Raw genomic sequence first — 19,132 nt, forward strand, 5'->3', positions numbered from 1 at the left:
TCCTGGTTTCTCTGCCGGACACTCTTGCCCGGGACAGAGCCCTGCTCTGAGCCACCAGCTCAGCGGGAGCTCATGGCTCCCCTGCCTCAGCCCGTCCACTCACAGCCGGACGGTCCCTGGAGCCTCCTGGACATGCCCGACCCCCGGACCATTCTGCCCGCCTGACTCCAGGTGACCTTCCTGTCTGGACACCCCGAGGGCTGCCCCCCTCTCCCCGCAGTGGCACCCACGGTTGAGCCTGCTGTCCTGAGTCCTGATCACGGGGCTCTTGGGGACTGTCACAGCCACTGGCATCTGTGATGTCAGGAATTAACTTCTTATCACTAACCATCGGACCCACCACTGGTCTACAAAGTAATCGACTATCAGATGATTGACTGAACACGGAAGCGAGGTGACGTCCCCATGGCGTCATACCCAGCACTCACAGGAGGTGCGTGCTGCCACCGACATTGCTCGGCAGACGCTGGCTCGGCGCCGCCACCGCACCCTGGCGCCACACGCGGGCGGCGGGCCAGTGGGGCGTGGAGGGCCCCCCACACGAGCTCACACTCCGCTCGCCCACGTTTCAGGCCTAAATGTGTTTGCTTCCCGCAAAACAACGAACTTTAAATTTGTCACCTGGAGCGGGACGCTGTTGACGAGAAAGAGGAAGCATGACAATAACATAGACCAGGACAGGAGGGGCGGGCACTGCAGACGCTGACCCCGCCGGCCGCAAGGGACGAGTCGCACGCGCTCACGCTGCACGGGGAGCACGCTCGTTCCGCGTGCTCACGCACCGCCCGTCCGTGTGGGACGTAGTAACCTCCTGACGACACATGCCCCAGCGGAAAGCGGTGACGTGTGGCACGGGCGTCGGGCGCCCGCAGAGCCACACGTGGGCAGCCCGAGCGGGCGGCGGTGCAGGCGAAGCTTCGTCCTGACTCAGGAAACGGAACTCACCTCTGAAACGCGGAAACGTCACTCGCTTCGAAACTGGGGTTCAGGCTCCTTCTCGCGACGGCGAACGTGGCCAGGCGGTCGTAGCTAGGAGGGAGACGCGGGTGAGGGCACCGGGCGTGGCTGCGGAAGGCGGGGTGACAGGGCCCCACGGGAACAACCCTGTGGTTTAGATCTGGGTTAAAGTCGCCAGCTAAAACCCGGCTTGGGAACATGACACCACAGACGTGTCACGTCCGCGTCCGCGTGCGGCTCCGAGGCCACCCTGACACTGTCCTCGCTGCGGACCTGGGCCTCTTGCAGACATCTCAACGGCAAAGGCCCCTCTGTGGTCCCGCCTGAACCCAGAGTGTCTCGGGCTCGGTGCCACAGCCCGCTAGGGGCCGACACCGGGCACCCCGCCTGCGCACCCGTCCTGGAGTCGCAGATGTCCTGTCACTGGGCCCTCCTGCCGCGATGACCTCCGCAGACCGGCTTCTTAAACACGGCACCTGCCCTGCACAGTGTCCTGGGGGAAGGGCCCTCGCGGAGCTCGTTCCGCCCCCCTGGCCCCGCGGAGAACAGCGTCATGGGGAGCGGCTGACCGCGTCGGGCGTTAAAGAAGTTTAGTATCGAGGGACACAGCTGTTCCCGCAGCTCTGGGTGTTCAGGGTGTGTAGACTCAAAGGGGGCAACAGCGGAGGTGACACGTGGAGATGGGTCACACCCTACGCGCCGGGGCCCGACGGGCCTGCCTCCCGGGCCACCAGGAAACAGCCTCTGTGACCCAGCTCTGCTCCAGACGACACAGGTGTGTCTCACGGGCCTGGTAATTGCTCATTCTCTGTTCTAATGAACAGCAGCAACAGCAGCCTGCGACCGGATCGTCCACTTTGCTTATTTCTGACTGAGGACAGGACTGAGAAGGCGGCCGGACTCCGTGCAGGGACTTTCCTGGTGTCACAAAGTTCCCCTTCACAGCCACGGGGGCGGGGCACACGAGGACACGGCCAGGACAGCGGGAGTGGTGGCCCAGCGTGTTCGCGACGGAGCCGATCGGCCTGGGCGCCCCCCCACGGCCCCCCCATTCACTGCTTGCCAGCCGCCGGGGGGGCCGGGCACAGAGGGGCCTGAAATGCCAGCCCCAGCCTCCTGCAGGCCGTGACCTGCTCAGGCTGCTCAGTCTCTATAGGAGACAAGGTCGGGGGCTCCAGGGCCAAACGCGGGGAAAGGGCTGCCGCCTACTGAAGGCCATACCTGCAGCTCACTCTCTCCGGGGAAGTTCCTGGCTGTGGGCAGGGACCCCCGGACGCCCACTCGCCCGTGTCCCAGAGCAGGCAGCGGGCTGCCTGGAAACGCACGGTGTAGTTCACGGCCCTCGCCAAATACGGGTTCGCAGGCCTCCTGTCGAAGTCGGCGTCCAGCAGGGACAGATACCCCGAGGTGGTGTCTACGAGAGAAGAGACAGGTTAAGAACGACAACCCGAAGTCTGCAAAAAGGCACAGCCCGTTCCAGACGCGGGCGGCGTGGCAGACGGCGGGGTGGCCGGAGCCGGCGGGGGCGGGACAAGCTCGGCGACACGCACGTGCCTCACGGCAGAGGCTTCGCCACGTGGATGGAACCAAAAGCGAAGGTGTCCGCCCACCTGTCAGCAAATCCCCGGGCACGTGAATGTACACGACGCGCTCGTCCCAGGCGTAGGTCCGCTTCACGAGGAAGTCCGAAGGCGTGGGCTTGTCCGAGAGCCTGGGGGCAGACACGCGGCCGCCACCGCTAGCTGTTTCATTTTTCCCTCTCAAAGGCTCTGGCCCCACAACTTCATGCAAAGGCCCTTTCCCTACGAGGAGGCCGGGGGCTGAATGGGCACAAAGTGCCAGCTACACGGCCCCACTGAGAGCCCCTGACACCTCCCTCCTCCTTCCACTAAAGAGTAAAAGCTGGCACAAGACAGGAAGCGGGCCGGCCCGGCCTGCAGGACGCGGGCAGCGCAGGGCCCCAGGGCGGCCCAGACGACGTGCATCAGCGCCCCCGGGGGCAGTGAGCGGTCAGACCCGCAGACAAGGACCACGGGCACAAAGCAGCGATGGGGAGAAACTGCTCAGAACCAGCTCAGCGTTTTTGTGCGAGACTAAGAATCAAGTGAAACCAAACTGTTTAGGCCAGCAGACGAGTTCCCGGCACTGGCCGGCCCAGTGCGCACGGGGTGGGCGTGGAGCCCCCGGGGTGCGCTGGCCCATGCCCGGTGCTGGGTGGGTGTCGCCCTCGGCCGGGCGCACCAGGTGGGCTCGCCCGTCTGAACGGGAATGGCTGGAGTCTGTCACGTGGCGAGAGGCACGGGGACCCAGAGGAGGGACAGGGCGCGGACACACTGCCCGTGCAGCGGCCGCGCGCTCTGGCGATGGGCCCCCGCGTGCACGCGCCCGGTGTGCCCGCACCACCTCACCGCCGAGGCGCCCCCCGCGTCCCACACCCTCGGCACAGCGGGAAAGGGGACCCACGCCCCCACCTGTCAGACACGGCGCCGTGAGCCATTTTTCCTTTTGGGAGAAATGGGAACTACGAGCAGGCTGGCCCAGGACCACGGCCAGAGACTCGGGCTCCCAGGGGCGGCCGCCTGCGCTGTTGCTGCCGGCCAGGTCATTTCTCACGTGACAACCGCGGCCGGCAGGAACCGATCCCACAGGATAGACGGCCGCTGCTCCCCGGAGCGGAGGACGCTGTCACCCAGCATCCTGACACCGCAGCCTCACGCCGCCGCCCACGGGCGAGCTCGTCCGCCAGCTTTTCACGACCCGCTCACGGCACCGCCGCTTGCCCCGACCGTCCCCCGCGCCCACCTCGCCAGCAGCAGCACGGGGAACGCTCTCGCGGCCGGCTTCGGAAACTCTATCCTGATCCACAGCGACTCCTGGCGGCGCCCGGAAAGCCCAGCGAACCGGTGGGAATTCACTCTGCCCCTCGGCAGCACGAACGCCCTCTCCCGTCCCCCGCCGCCCTGTCGGCAAGGGAAAACCCGTGAGCGAAATCCGCGAGGGGGAAGGTGACACGAGCCGGCCAGCATGGCCTCGGTGCGGCCGAGGGGAAGGGGGAGGCTGTCCCCACCAGGCCACTGTGGTCCCCAAACTCCACGGTCACGGGCGTCCTCAGCCGGTGTCTGCGGACGGGTCTCCTGCTGGAGCAGCGATGCAGCAAGAGGGTGACAACGACGCCGACCTGCGGAGACAGGGCCCCTGAGCAGGTGACGCCGCCGGCCTGGGGGACAGGGCCCCTGAGAGTGGGCAACATCACCAGCCAGCCGCAGGCACAGGCAGCGAGCCACGGCCCGAGGGGGCCGGCAGCGTGGGTGACGCGGGAGCACGAGCGAGCGCTCAGGGCCCGCGGCGGGCGCTCCGTCGGGCTCACGCGCGTGTGCATCCATCGTGCGTAAGGTTTTAAAAAGCTATTCTTACTCTAAACGCTCATTTAAAAGAAACGTCCGCTGAGTGGCAGCAGCCAGGAAAGCACGGGGTGGCGCACGCAGCGGGGAGGGCCGCTGGCCCGGAGCGCACGCTGGTCGCTGGGGATGCCCACCTGCCCCGGAGCGCGGGCGGCCGGGTATAGACCCCGCCGGAAGAGCAGGAGCTGGCTGACCCAGCACGGGCGCTGCGTCTCGGGCCCCGCGGGCCCCTGCCCGGCCAGGCCGGCGGGGAGGTGCACGCGGACGGGGCCCAGGCGCAGCTCGGAGCTCCGATGGTCGAGGTGCACCCTCGCGTGGAACGCCGCCTGGCCCGCGCCGACGAGCAGCTGGCGCTCGGTGCTGGAGAGCAGGCCGCCCTGGAACAGCAGGTCACACACCCACGGTCAGCGCCCGGCCGGCCGGGACCCGGGGCCGGGAGGGGCGGGCGTCCCGAACGGGCAGCTCGGGCTCCCTGGGAAGTGACGACACGTTTGCTTTCGTTCTGACAGCTCTTGCTGTGGTGTCTGTTCCCTTTGTGACAGCCGCCATGTGACAGCCGCCACGCTTAGGGCTCTTGGCCCACCCACAGGGAGCTGACCACCACGACGGCCTTCATCCCACACGGGCCCGACGGGGGCCTCGTGGCGGTGCCCGGGGACAGTGCAGTTTCTACATGAGCTCGTTGCTGTCACTAGGTCCAGACTGAGCACTTACTAATTCCCTAATGTCCCCAATATCACACCATCGGCTAAGTAAACCAGCAGGGGGTGGAGGGATAAATGGGGAGAGAGGAGAGACAGAAGCTTCTGGAAAGAGCTGGCGTTTCCTGAGGTAGAGGAACCCGAGTCACCCCAGAGACGACGCCCGCGGCAAACGCAAACGAGACGAGCTCCGGCGGCTTCGCTCCGGCCGCTTTTCACGGAGACGCACGTTGGACCCGTCTGCGTCGCCCCCCGTGTTCAAGCACAGAACTTCCCGTGACGGAAGTTTCCGCGGCCCGAGCTCCCCAGCAGGACCCCTCGAAACACGGGGGCTGGGCGGAAGCGAGTCCCAGTGGGGACATCTCCGTGTTCCCACGACGCGTTTAAAGGTTAATGGGAAAATCTCCGAGCCTCGAACCGCCGCTCAGCAGAGTGAGCGCGGGACTCGGGGACCGAGCGTGTTTTCGGCCACAGACGCAGGTGAACGTCCTGCAGCGGGAGCGGCCGCCCGCTGCCCAGGGCGAAGCGCGACCTACCAACAGCACGTCCGAGATGGCCTTGACCCCTTCTTCACGCAGGCGGTCCAGGTCCCTCGACGGCTCGCGGGCGGTGGCGCCCAGGAGCCCGGACAGGAGGAGGAGGAGCTCCCGCACGCGGCCGCTGTCCGTCACGAAGCCCCCTGCGCGCGGGCTGGGGGCCAGCAGCGTCCAGGCGAACTCGAGGATGAGCCGGGCGCTGGTGAAGCTTAGCTGCGCGGAGACAGAGGCCCGAGTGAACGTCTCCTCACGCGTGACGCGTGACGCGTGACGCGTGACGCACACGCTCCCGCCTCCGCCGCCGCGGCCGGGCGGTGGGCCTCCCGGGCTCGGGCTGGAGAGGATGGACTCAGGCCGGGGTGTGGACCAGCCTCACACGGAGCGGCTCCTGCTCTGGCCCCGAAATAGCCGACGAGACGTGACGGGTCTCTAACAGCCCTTTGAGCTACGGGGCCGCTCGCCCCGAACCCCAAACACCGTGTCGCGGATGCCTGTCCGAACTGGGCCCTGCTTCTGGAGCCGTCTCTCCTCCCAACGGCCGTGGCCGCTCCGTCTGCCCGGGCCTCCCCAGACGCCACACGAGCCACCCCCCGGTGACCCTTCCCCCACCTCCCACCCTCTCTTCCCGAACCGTCACGAGGACCGTTTCCAAGCGAGCACAGAAGCAGGGGGTGCTGCGTGGTCTGAGGAGCCCGCCCGCCTGCTCCCCACACGGCCCCCAAGGGGGCGGAACAGCCTGTCTCGCGCTCGCCTGGGTTTTGTCCACTGACCACCCCCCCAGCAGGTGCCCTGGGGGACCAGGCCGGGCGAGGTTAAGGCGGCGGGCGGTGCTGGACTGTGTGGGCTCCGTTCTGGTGTCCCCAAGGGCAGAGCAGCCGGACTTCAGCAGGGAGGGCAGGGGAGGGGAGGCTGCTGAGCTCTGAGAAGAAACGGAGCTGCAGATGGAGAGTCTGACCCCGCGGCTCAGCGCTGGGCGGCCCCCGGGTGTGCGGCCCGCTTCGGGGTGCTCGCACGGTTACGCCCGGGGAGCCGTCCCTCGCGACGCCCTTGGACGAGTTCTTCACGAAAGACGGATGCCCACGCACGGCCTATTTCTCAGGAGCCGACCCACCCTCGTCGTTAGAAAAAGGGCAGCGAACGCCCTGCGAGGCTGCGGCGCTCACCGGAGTGGGGAAGCGTACGAGGTCCCTCAGGGTGAGGACGGTCTCTGCCCTGTCGTCCTGCATCGCGTCTTCCTGACCAGGGCGAGCAGGCGGCGGGCGGGAGGAGACAAAGGGAGAGGGCGTTGGCTGCTCGTGTGGAAACCGGGCGGATCCCGCGTTTCCCAGCGAAGAGCTCGGGCTGCGACATTTTCTGGAGAGACCGTTGCGTGGTCCCAGGCGTTCCCCACCCGCGCCGCGCCCGCCCCCCCACGCCCCGCCCTGGGCACCCGCGGGCCACCTCCCCTCGCCCTATAGGAAGGCGACAGCAGGGAACAGGAACTAGGGCGACGGCGCCGAGCGCGCGTCAGAAAAGGCTGAGAGAGACGGACGGGGCGGAGGAAGGAAAAACGTTAGTCAAACGACGTGTCACAAAGACACCGAAACTGGTGTCTTCTTAGGCGTGAACGTGCTCTGGAGACAGCTACGGGGTGAGCCGCGGACACGCCGCGGGCAAGGACGGCCGCACGGGAGCACGCGGCCCTCCCCGGGGAGGCCTCGGCCTCAGGACCAGCGCCGGAGCTCCACCGTCACGAGCGGGTTTGCTCACAGAAGCCCGTGCACGGTGACGAGCGGCCTGGACTGGTCTCGGGGAGAGCGGCCGCATCTGCTTGTGAAATGCAGGAGCCGGTGGGAGGCTGCAGCCGGACACCAGAGCCACGCAGCGGCCGGCCCGGTCTCCTCCCTCACCCGTGTCATGAGCCACCCGTGTCATGAGCCACCCGGCCGCAGGCCCTGTCCGCTGGGACACCGAAGCCGGCCGGCCCTGGCCCGTACCTGGTCGTGGAAAGCTAACCCGCACACCGAGGCAATGAGCGTGTCCTGCACTGGTGACCACCACGCACACGCGGGGCTTCCGTCCTCCCGTGCCCAGCGGCTCAGGACCCTGGCGACCACGGCGACGTAGTCCCTCGCTTCCGTGTGGCTGCCCGTCAGCTGGAGCATGGACAGGTTTCTCAGGGTGGAATTGTACCTGAAGGACACGGGAGCGTCATCTCGGTCACTCCAACACGCCAGGCCACCCAGAGCGGACGGCATTCGTCACAGAAACGCTTGCTGGGCGTCAGGGCAGAAAGGTATGACTCGAGAAGCCTTGGTCCGCGCGGAGGAAACTCTAAGACGATGTGAGGGGCAGCGTCGGACTCTACGACCCCCTCGTCAGGACCGAACGGGTACAAAGAGCCAGACAGAATGCCAGGGACACACGCGCATGACGGCGAGCGGCTCAGCTGGACGGAGATCCAGGCAGGCGACAGCGGCCGCAGGCCCCCGACACTCCAGGAAGCGGCTCGGTGGGTAGCCCCCAGACCAACGGCAGAGCGGGCGCCTACACTTACATGCCCGACACGCTACGCCCAAGGGGTCGCCCCAGGAACGTCAGCAATTTGAGTACGAAATCGACCAGTGTAACACGCCGTATCAGCGCACGGAAGGACAGACCACGAGCATCTGGACAGATGGAGCAAACGTGCTGACAAAATCCAGCACCTGTGCCGATGCAAACACCCCGAAGTCCGAGAACCCGAGGGGACGGCTTCAAGCCGAGAAAGGATGTCCACCGGGGCCTCTACTCAGCTCTGAGCCGGAGAGTCCAGCCAGGACGGCCAAGCAGGAAAAAGGAAGAAAAAGTGTGTGGATTGGAAAGGAAGAAGTGACACCCTCTCTACTCGCAGGCCACGTGACCGCACACCCGGCAGGTTGCAGGGGTCCCCACGAGACCACCAGAGCCGACGGGCCGGCCGGCGAGCTTGCAGGATGCAAGACCCATACACGACGTCAATCAAACATGGCACACCAGCAATGAAAGCACCCCAAGTTCAGAAAACAGTTCCCCTTACAACAGCATCGAAAAGAACGAAATACTTAGATTAATTTAACAAAAAGGTTCAACGCTGTACACCAAAAATTATAAAATACTGCTGAAGGAAATTAAAGACCTAAATCACGGAAAATCTCAGTTCCTGGATTGGAAGACTTCACGCTGTCAAATGGGCGTGGCCGGTGCGGTCCTGTCGGAGGCTTTGCCCCTCTTTTTTGTTGGAAATTGGCAAAATGGTAGCAGGAGATCCAGCGTAACTAAGGCAAGCTCGACAGACAAGAACCCAGGCAGCGGAGTCCTGCTTCCCGCTTCAAAATCCGCCAGGAAGCTACGGGAACCTAGTGTGGGACCCGGACGAAGACAGATGTCTGATCACTGGAAGTTTCCCGGCCCAGAAATAGACACTGGCGTTTATGCCACTTGGTTTTTGACAAAGGGACAACCCGGCTCAAGGGGAGAGAAGCGAGCTTTCCAGCCCGTGGAGCCGGAGCCACTGGGCGGCCACCTGCGAAGCCACGAACGTGCGCCTCACCTCCCGCCACACGCGGAAACCAGCTCAGAGGGGCCCCGGGGCTCCGCGTGACAGCTAAGGCGGTAGCTTTCCAGGAGAAATCAGGAACGGAGCTCCGTGACTTTGGCGGGGGGACAATTTCTCAGGTGTGCCAGAAGCATGAGTGATAAAAGGGGGGGATTACAACCTCCTGTACCTCCAGGGGGAGCGCGGAAGCCCCGGGCTGGGAGTGCGCGCGCAAGTCACACGCCTGGCAGGGCCGTGCAGCCGCCCACGTGACGAACGCCCCGCGTTGTCACAAAGACGAACGAAGCAGCCCGGAGCGGACAGCGCGGGGGAGATTGCTCCCCACGGAGGACGCAGGACAGCGCGGGGACCTCTCTCCACGGGAGACGCATGGCAGGAAGGGCGCTCAGCGCCCCCAGCGTCGGGGGGAACGCACACAGCGCGTTCACGCGGCCAAGGGCAAAGCCAGGCCACGCGGCCGGCCCCCGCTGGTAACACGATGCGGCGGGCCGGGGGGGACGCTCGGTCACGGGAGCAGTGGGCGCTGACAGGCGCCGGCATCCACATCTCACAAGGGGGGATCGCACGGGCCTCGCCCGCTCGCACGGGTGTGCAGAACAGGCGGAGCTGTGGGAGGGACTGGGCCGCGGTGGGGTGGGCCGGGGTGGGGCAGGGGCTGCCCGAGGGCAGGTTCCCAGGGAGGGTGGCACACCGCGGACGGGGCGATGGGGCGTGCAGCTCCGGGTGCCCCAGGATCCAGGGGCGAGCCCGCGAGGAGGGCGAGCGACGCGGTGTGAGTGACAGCTCGGCGAAGAGCTCGGGGACCGGGGCACGACCAGAAGCGGGGGGCGGGGGGCGGGGGGGCGTCCAGGTCGCCCTGGGGGTCCGTGGCAGGTCGGGGGTGCTGTGTGGCTGTACTCACAGGTCCTCGCCGGGGCAGTGGTGCCCATGGAAACGTGGAAGCACCGTCACGGCCACCACACACGGCCGCCCCTGGGAGCCCTCGCCGTCTGCCACCCGGATGGACACCAGGACTGCAAGGGAAGCAACAGGCGGAGGCGGCTCAGCGGGGCCCCGGCTGTGGGGCTGCTCTGCGGGCGTCGGGACGGGGCGGGCTGAGCCTGGCCGGCAGGCGGCGGCTGCGACCCCACCAGACCAGCCGCCCGGACTCTGCTGGCCAACCTGCGTGCCGGCGGCCGGCGGGGGGCCGCAACAGGAGGCGCTCCCTCCCCGGGGACCCCCGCGTTCCCACGTGAACCCAAACAAGACGGGGCGGTGAGAGCCCCGGCTGAGGCGGGAACTCTCACAGGTGGGGCCACCCGGCGCCCAGCACGAGCCAGAGGCCCGCGGAGGGAGGATGGCACCTGCCTCAGCCTCCCCTTCCCCGGCCTGCTCCGGAGACGGCCGTGCTGAGTCACCAGCAGGGCTGGGACAGGCCACCCGGGGCCATGGGAAGTGACCGAAGCCGGAGAGTAAAACGTGAAGCCTGAGACGGAGCGTCAGGGGTCGGGTCAGATTCTAAGTGGTTCCGGGTGAAGGACAGAATGCGACAGGCCCGGAGGAGAGCGAGGGAGGGGAGTCTGCATGAGGGCGGGGGAAGGGGGGCAGGAAATGGCTTTCTGAGACTCGGGGTGCTCTCCGTGATGCGGGCCCAGGTGCGTGGTGGGGACTCCTGCGGATGACACGGAGCCAAGGCCCTGCCCCAAGCTCCCCCTACTTGGAGTTCTGCAGGTCCCGTGCTCTGCAGACCCCTGCAGACGGGGCCCAGGGTGCCCCCCATGAACAGGGCCCAGTGCGCGCCCCGCGGACGGGGCCCCCGCAGGCACCGGTCCAGTGAGAGGCTCCGAATGCGAGTCCTGTTCAGACCCAGCTCTGTGCAGGTTGCAGGCCCCACACAGAGGAGTGTGGTGAGCATCTATTTTGAGGAAAATTCCAGAAGACAGACGCTAGGTGCAATTTCCGTCTCGAAGAACTCACGGAGGCCGGCCGGGAGGACCCCTCGTCCCCCGCCCACATGCCCGGTGCCCGCCCCGAGAACCCGCGCGCTCCCCCTTGGTGCTGCTGACCCACACCCAGAGGTGCACGGGCTTCTGACCGGGGCTCAGGCCAGGCGTCGCGAAGGACGGACTGGACTGGACGGACGGGCGACATTCAAGTGAGCCAGGCGCCCGGACCAGCGGGCGTCCGGCTGGAACAGAATCGCCCACAGCAAGGAGGCACAAGATCCCGACTCGCCCGCCCCCGTGTCGGAACCAGCGGAAGTTCGCGAACGCCCCTCACGCCCAGAGACCGCTCTGCTCTGGCTCCCGCGGATGGGGACACTTCCCTAAATGGCCATGTCGCCAATGTGCTCAGCACAAGCGGGCGTGATGCGGGGTCAGCGTCAGAGGACAGAGCTGTGCACGGGACAGAGCCTGTCTCGTCCCGAAAACCATGCGGGTCAGCTCGGCCCTCCCGGGTCCGCCCGCAAATGCGTGTCAGCGAACGTGATCTCGACGTTCGATTCGGGGGGACGAGGTGCCCTTCGGCACTGCCTCGCGTTCGCCCTGACTGCAGGTTCAGAGCATCACTTTACGTGGAAGGCTGATTCCTCTCTGCACCACAGAGCAGGCGCTGGACCTGGACCGAACCAGTCAGACGCATCGCGAGACAAAGAACGTGACTTTCCGGACACACGGGTTCTACACCTCGTAGTTTTGGGAACCAGGTCTAGAAGCACAGGTCGGCGCTGCCCACGACCCCGGCCCGCTGCCCGCGACCCCGGCCCGCTCCGCGGCCTACCTCGGAAGCCGTCCACGGGCTCGCCGGCCGGCAGCGTGAAGTAACGCTGGGTGTCTCTCCCGCGGTAAAGGATGCGTTGGGGGGCACTTCCCGCCTGGTAGCTGGTCGTGGTGAAGGTCCTGCCGATGGAGGGACGGTGTGAGATCGAGCACGGCAATTCAGCAGCAAGCCCGCCCGCTGCTTACCGCCGAGGGCTTGTCCTCGGACAGACACCGGGCGGGCGTCACTGAGTGTCCCCGAGGCACGCGGCGGGTGACCACCCACCTCCACGGCCCCCTCTTCCCCAGTGCCTAAAGAGCTGCCTCTGTCCCTGGGGTCGTGTGCCCTCCGGGCCTGGGACCTCCCCATCTCGGGGTCGAGGGGATGAGGCTGCCCTCTGCTTCCCACTGGGGATGCAGCAGACAGGAGACGGGAGGGGACTTGCAGGGGACGCGCTCGGCCTTAGAGCCGGGCCTTCGGTGAGGCCCAGGATGGAGGTGGCCTGGGGACGCACACGGTGGCTGCTGGGAGGGGCCGCTGGGGCGGCACTTGGAACGAGTGGGTGTCCACCGCGTGAGGACAGGACAGAGCCCAGGGGCAAGGCCATCGCACCTGTGTCCCCGACGTGCAGAAGACACCGAAGGTGGTGTGTGCCTCGAGGCCCTGGTGGGGCTGCACCTGGCAGGCCACGTCCCGCGGGGCCCGGTTGACGGTCAAGTACAGCTGCGCCTTCCCGAGAAAGCTGTGGTTTGAAGCTGCAGAGAACATGACGCAGGGTCACAGCCCCTGGGGGAGTTGAGGGGGCACACGGCACAGATGGCGGGCGAGAGCTCAAGCCTCCGTGGGTCTCACGGTCTGGGCCCCAGGCCAGCAGCGTGGTTCTCAGGCCTGCCCGGCCTGTGGGGTCAGAAAGCTGGGGTGGGGGTGGCCGGGGTGAGCACGGCCTCCGGGGCCCTGGTGTGTGCTGGTGCCGAGGGCCACCACCACGCAGCGCCCAGTAACACCGCTCCCTGGCTGCTCGCTCCGCCTGGAGATTGGGCAGGCGGGACGGGCCAGGTCCCCACCTGCTGGCAGGGGACACCGGAGGGTGCGCCCCAGCAAACCCCCTTCCCGCTACATGGTCTCAAAGCTGGTCCAGGACACGCAGGCACAGCTCAGCGGAGTCTGCAGCGCTGATGCGGTTTGAGGCTTGGCTTTTATTAACGGCACGAATGTTGTAAGCACGGTCCTTGCTGCCACAGGGCGTTCAGAATCGGTGCCATGAACAGACACGGTCCGACACGCCTAACTATCATCCCCCACGTTAAACATCTCATTTTCCATTTTCTGCTATTATGAATCATCTTACGATGATTATTTTCATGCACAATTTTTTTTTGTTTTTTACTTTTTTACTTTGATGCCTTTTTCTTGAGATAAATTGGAGGTGTGGGATATACATTAAATCACTTAGAGCTTTGATGATGCTGACCCCCCTATGACAGCAGGCGCCACGGCTGCATCTCGGATGCTGTGCCAGAGGCTGTCCCCAAGTACGGACGACAGGTCCTACAGCAGAAGTAAGATCTGAGAGGGTGGGGTGGCCGCTTCCGAGCTGGCCGGGGCGTCCCCAGGAGAAGAGGCACTGAGCGTGCAGAGGCCTGAGTCATGCTGAGGGCAGGCCCCGGGGAGCAGCAGCCCCTGAGACCAGCACAGGGGAGGACGGGCCGTGGGGGGCTGGGGAGGCAGGAGCTCTGGGGACAGCGCTGCCACGGGGCGAGCTGAGGGCTGGCACTGGCACGACTGTGTCCCCCCGAGAGAAGGGCTCCCGGCTCGTCCTTCGAACAAGTCTCCAAAGGCGTGCGTGGGAGCCAGGACTCTGAATTCCGTTTCTCAACGCACAGCATCATGGGAGGGTCAGGAGGGGCCTTTACGAAGATGTCGACAAAAGCCTTGAGGACAAAAGCCGCCCAGGGTCCTGCCCGCCCACCAGGTGACGCGAGCGGCCGCGTGGATGCGAGACGGACGTGCGTGGCGGGCTGCAGCCAGCGCCCAGCGCCCAGCGTGGACGCCGACCAGCCGCGCCTGTGCACACAGACACGCGGCCTCGGAGCCGAATGGAGCTAAAGGCCTCTAGAAACGCGGCAAAGTGCCCAGGAGTTACCCAGAGGGGGGACGTCAGGCTGTCACGGAAACGCCAGAGGGACGTGGGCCAGCACGAGGGCCCCCGGGGAGAAGCCACTCGCGCTGGCCTCCGAGCACGTGCAGAAGCCCCAGCCGTCTGCAGGGGAGCGGTCAAGCGACCCAGCTGTCCAGGTCGAGTGAAACGGGCGACTGCCTCAGCCCCGCTCTGAACACTCACCTGCTCGCCAAGTGCACAGGAACACCTGTGCCTCCTCCGACCCTCTAACGCGGGGTGACAGTGAGGCGGGGGGTGGGTGGCGGGACCTCCACAATGAGAGCCCCGGGGAGGGGTCTCACATGACCACAGTTTCCAGGAAAAGCTGCCACTAGAACTAAAGCCCTCATGGTCCCTGCAGCAGGCCCAGCGGGCAGCGCCACCTACCCACAGAGGCTTGCAGGACATACGTCTCTCCAGGGCTCAGCGAATACGGCTTTATCGTCACCGTCTGTCCCGTGATCCCTATGGAAAGGGAGGGGCCTCAGGGACACGGTCATCAGTGGGCTCGAAGGACAGCAGTTCAGACAAACCCTCAGCACAGGCGCCACCCTCAGTCCCAAAGTGACAGTAAAATAGGACCAGTTAACCCGCTTGTCCCCAACCGGACAAGCCACTCCCCGTCTGTTACGCCCTCGGCACAGAGCTCAGAGCCCATCCCGGCTCCCCTGCCAACGGCAGCGACACCGAGCTCCAGCCAGCGGCCGGGTCAGACGGGGTGCTCACTCCCCGGAGCAGAGCGCGTGGGGGGGACCCCGCTCAGATGGGGTGCTCACTCCCCGGAGCAGAGCGCGTGGGGGGGACCCCGCTCAGACGGGGTGCTCACTCCCCGGAGCAGCTGCGGGGACTCTCGCCAGACGGGTGCTCACTCGAGCAGAGCGACCCCGCTTCAGACGGGTGCTCACTCCCTGGAGCAGAGCGCGTGGGGGGGACCCCGCTCAGACGGGGTGCTCACTCCCCGGAGCAGAGCGCGTGGGGGGACCCCGCTCAGACAGGGTGCTCACTCCCCGGAGCAGAGCGCGTGGGGGGACCCCGCTCAGACGGGGTGCTCACTCCCCAGAGCAGAGCGCGTGGGGGGACCCCGCTCATGCGCTAGGAGCGGCTGCTGACCAGTGCGACTCTGCGGGAGGCCGAGGTCCTCGGAGCGACACGTACGTCTCTGCAGGACACCGCCGTGCACAGCGCTGACCGGTGGGGACTGTGACCACCCAGCGGACATGGGCTGACTGAATGCGTGTCCGGAGCGGGGGGACCCCAGTGTGGGGGTTTGGCCCGGGGCGAGGGGACCCCAGTGTGACACGGGGGCCCGGAGCAGGACGGCTCAGCAGCACAGAACAAGACACCAGCTAGTGGCAGTGGGGGACGTGGGTCTCGCAGCAGGGACGACCTACTGTGTGACCGCGAAGGGCGATGCGGCGAGCTGAGCGGGTGACTAGGGCGGTGTCCCTGTGCTCGCTCTGCGGGTGACCGCGCCCGTGGGAGGCACAGCAGTGTGTACGCACGGAGGAGCCGGCGCGTTCCCCGTGCCCTGCGCCTGTGGCAGCCGAGAGGCCTCCCCCCCTTGACCTGCAAACGGGGCGCCCGGCAGGCTCGAGCCTCAGCGTGGTCCACAGAGGGACAAATGCAGCAGAAGGCGGCTCGACCCCAAGCTCCCCCCACGCACCCCCCACGCAAAGGAGAAGGCGCAGGGCAGCTCGGGGGCTGGTGCCCACGCCCCAGGAGGCGGCCGAGGCCCCGGGCCCAGGGCGCACGTACCAGACGTGGTGTAGCCCCGGAAAACAGCACGGGCCACCGGGGCCTTGGGCCAGTCGACCAGGAGGCCGGGCCTGGCGCCCGCGGTGGGGAGCACGGGGCCCACCAGGTTGTCCCCGTCACCGAGGCTCCCATCAGCGCTGGCACTGGGTCCTGGCCCCGGGAGGCGGAGACTGGTCCCTGGGAAGACAGAGCGAGCCTGGGTCGGTTACGAGTCCTGAGTCCGTCTCCCAGCGCTGGAGGGCGGTCGGCAGCAACGCCACGCCCGAGGCTGCCGGATCCCGTGGTCTGAAACGGCTTCGCCGGCCACACAGGCAGCAGGGGACTGAGGCCGGCACACCGTTCACGTCATTGCTGCGTCCTCCACCCACGTCCCCTCAGCGCGCATGTGTCTGGCCACGAGGCCCAGGACTAGTTACTGGGACAAGGACATTACCCGGACGGCTACAGCGAGCGCGTCAGAGAAACACACACGGACACACGGACACGAGCGGCGTAAGGCCGGCGCCCCGCGGGGGAGGAAGCGGGCGTGCCTGGGAGCGGGGTTGGGGGGCGGACGGGCCAGGTTTCAGAGACCGGGTGGGAGTGTTTCAGAGGCCGCTCGGGGTGGGGTCACGGCTGTGGCCGCAGGGAGGGAGGACGGGGAGGAGCGGGCGGTGGGGTGGGAGGAACTGGGGAACCCTAGGTGAGTGAGGGGTGTGGGGGGACAGGTCGGGGTGCGACGCTCTGGGTTGAGGCCCTGAAGGCACCGTCTCTGGCCCTCTGCAGTGACGTGACTGAGGTGGCACGGCTGGCGGCAGAGACAGGCCAGCGGCTCCCACGTGGTCCAGGCCAGAGGGGACAGCTGGACTCTGCTCAGGGGACGCTCACTGAGACTGCGAGAGGCCAGGAAATCGCAAAGAAGTGAATCAATGTCCGGGCTCAGAAATGGCGCCCCCCCGTTGGGAAGAAAGAGTCCTGGACGCAGCACCTTCTCATCCGGTGCGACCCCTGGAGATGAGCCCCCGGCACAGACGCCTGCGGTAGGCGGGAAGGACCGTGGCGGTGGAGGCAGCAGAGAGGGTGGCCAGAGGCCCGCACAGTGAACCCGACGAGTGACCCCACCAAGCGCCCAGACGTCCATCCCATGAACACACCACACACTGGTCATTGTCTCCCATTCGTTCAGCGGACAAATCACTCACTGACCACTCACTGCCCATTGAACACACAAGCTGCTCGCCGGTCACCTAGTCATCCCATGAACCCATGAACGATCACTGGTCGTCCATCTCGGCATTCAACACGGGTCATTCCCTGACCGTTACATAGATCACCCCGATCGCCTGCCCATTGCACCAACGAATCACTCATTGCTTATCTAGTCATTCGCCGGATAAATCGATCACTCCCTGATCATTTGTGATTCATCCGACGACATGCTCATTGAGTGCCAGTCTCCAGGTGCTGTGACAGCCCTGGGGACAAGTGTAAACACGTCACGGAAACTTTCCTCCAAGAGCTCGGCAGGAGGGTCGGATGCAGAAGGAGCCCATGAGCAGGACGAGCCGCCCGCTTGAAGCAGGTCGAGTAACACACTAGGCCGCTGGGAGGAGGGGCCACGGGACAGGTGGAGGGTCTTCCCAGACAGGGACACGCAGCCCACAGAGATTGACGTCCCCCGAGGTGACGACTGGGGGGGACGCTGAGGGAGGTGTTTTCAGCAGATGACACCCTTGGACCAAAGCGTGGGAGAGGGACAGTGTCCACGGAGGCCTGGGCTCCTCTCTGTGTTTGAGGCAGGGGTACCAGAGTGCATCAGTCAGTGAGCTGGGGACAAGGGAGCAGCCGTGCCAGACTGTGCCACGCGAAGGAGCGTACACTTCCCACTTTGCCTCGGGGGCGCTGGGCGGCCCTGCCACACGGCAGTGGCGTGTGGACCTGGGTTTCAGAAGAGGGGGTGGCGGGCAGGGCAGGGCCCCAGGAAGGGGGACGACACAGACTCACCGGGCCACCTTCCTCCGGACGGCGCTGCTTCCTCGATGTCACTGTAATAGGCTTCGAAATCCACTGAAACGACAGAATCAGAGGATCCCACTTAACACCGGAATCACACGGACTCCCGATGGGCGGCGGGCGGCGGGCGGCGGCCCCGGTGGCCCCACGGCGGGCGAGCTCTGCTCTGCGGACACGCGGGCCCCGCGGAGGCAGTGTCCAGAGGCAGTGTCCACCGCGCGCGACCGTGGACGCCCCCCACGGGGCTCTCACTGCTCTCTCAGGACGTGCGCCGCCCTGTCAGAGTGGACGTGAGCGCGTCCCGTGACGCCGCCATGGGGCTCTCTCCACAGCTCCCCCGCAGTCGGAGGGGCTCACAGGGTCTTCCCACCCGCGAACCCGGGGCTCAGCGCGCGGGGGTGCGGTGGCCTTCCCCGGGGCACAGGGCACAGAACACGCGTCACCCGGACACCCGCGGCCACGTCACACAGCGTCCCGGGGAGGGACAGCGAGGGAGAAGGCAGAGGCCGGGCCACACTTATATCACTGACAACGGACTTCGCTCTCAGTGGTTAGGTGCGAAAGCAGTTTCTGTCCGACGTGAAAACCAGTGGCAAGGGAAGCGTCGGTCGCTGGGGGGACAGGTGCCGTCACGGGGCTGACGCGCACGGAAGGCTTGTCACAGCCGTGACTGGGCCATGCGCCAGCCGACAGGAGGGAGCGGGCTCCATGAGCACCGGGCTAGGGCAGCGTGAGGCGAGCAGGTGACCTCACACCTGACCGCCCGGGCGGCTTACCAGGGGCGGCGGAAGGCGGGGTCCTCTCAGGAGGGCTGGGCCCCGGGGACCCCTCGTCCCAGGCAGCGTCCCCCGGGGCCGTAGTGACGCCAGCAGCAGGGACCCGGTGCCTGGTGACCATGGACTCCGTGGAGGCTGTCCCCGCAGCCGAACGGTCCGGCCAGCCCGGGCTCTGTGGCCACAGCTCGCGGGAGGACGGTGTGGGCGTGACATGGGGATCTGCGCTGCTTGGGCCCGCGGACAGCCGAGCGGACTCTGACACCTGCGACGTGGCCCCGAGCCTCGCGGAGCCCAGCAGCCCCACCGCTCTGCAGAAGGGGACTGCAAGGGAGATGTCGCAGGGTTAAGAGTCTGGACGGGAAAGGGCCATTTGGATTTTCGGAATGTGCCAGCCACGTAAGCACACTCGGTTTTCAGCAAATCTGACATCGGTTTGTGGACCACACGTAGGCGACAAACGCCGAGGGCGATGGACGGCAGACAGCGACAATGGACGCAGGCACCAGCTCGCCCACCTCGCCCGCGATGTGCCTGCCCCAGGCCCCCTGCGCCCACTGGCAG

At 66.5% G+C, this 19,132-nt stretch overlaps 1 protein-coding gene across 1 annotated transcript in view; it reads right to left on the reverse strand.

Annotated features, from left to right (window-relative positions):
* PKD1L1 (polycystin 1 like 1, transient receptor potential channel interacting) overlaps positions 1 to 19,132 on the reverse strand; it is a 76,559-nt gene that overhangs the window by 42,710 nt on the left and 14,717 nt on the right. The window contains 17 exon segments of the mRNA XM_039847124.1: positions 946 to 1,029; positions 2,179 to 2,371; positions 2,568 to 2,668; positions 3,760 to 3,917; positions 4,025 to 4,135; positions 4,493 to 4,735; positions 5,596 to 5,808; positions 6,759 to 6,830; positions 7,509 to 7,767; positions 10,053 to 10,164; positions 11,912 to 12,015; positions 12,017 to 12,030; positions 12,503 to 12,645; positions 14,436 to 14,513; positions 15,804 to 15,980; positions 17,787 to 17,849; positions 18,572 to 18,892. Of these exon segments, the coding sequence (XP_039703058.1) occupies positions 946 to 1,029; positions 2,179 to 2,371; positions 2,568 to 2,668; positions 3,760 to 3,917; positions 4,025 to 4,135; positions 4,493 to 4,735; positions 5,596 to 5,808; positions 6,759 to 6,830; positions 7,509 to 7,767; positions 10,053 to 10,164; positions 11,912 to 12,015; positions 12,017 to 12,030; positions 12,503 to 12,645; positions 14,436 to 14,513; positions 15,804 to 15,980; positions 17,787 to 17,849; positions 18,572 to 18,892 (2,446 nt within the window).

This window comes from Pteropus medius, unplaced genomic scaffold (assembly GCF_902729225.1).
Source record: "Pteropus medius unplaced genomic scaffold, Ma_sr-lr_union100, whole genome shotgun sequence".
NCBI classification, from domain to species: domain Eukaryota; kingdom Metazoa; phylum Chordata; class Mammalia; order Chiroptera; family Pteropodidae; genus Pteropus; species Pteropus medius.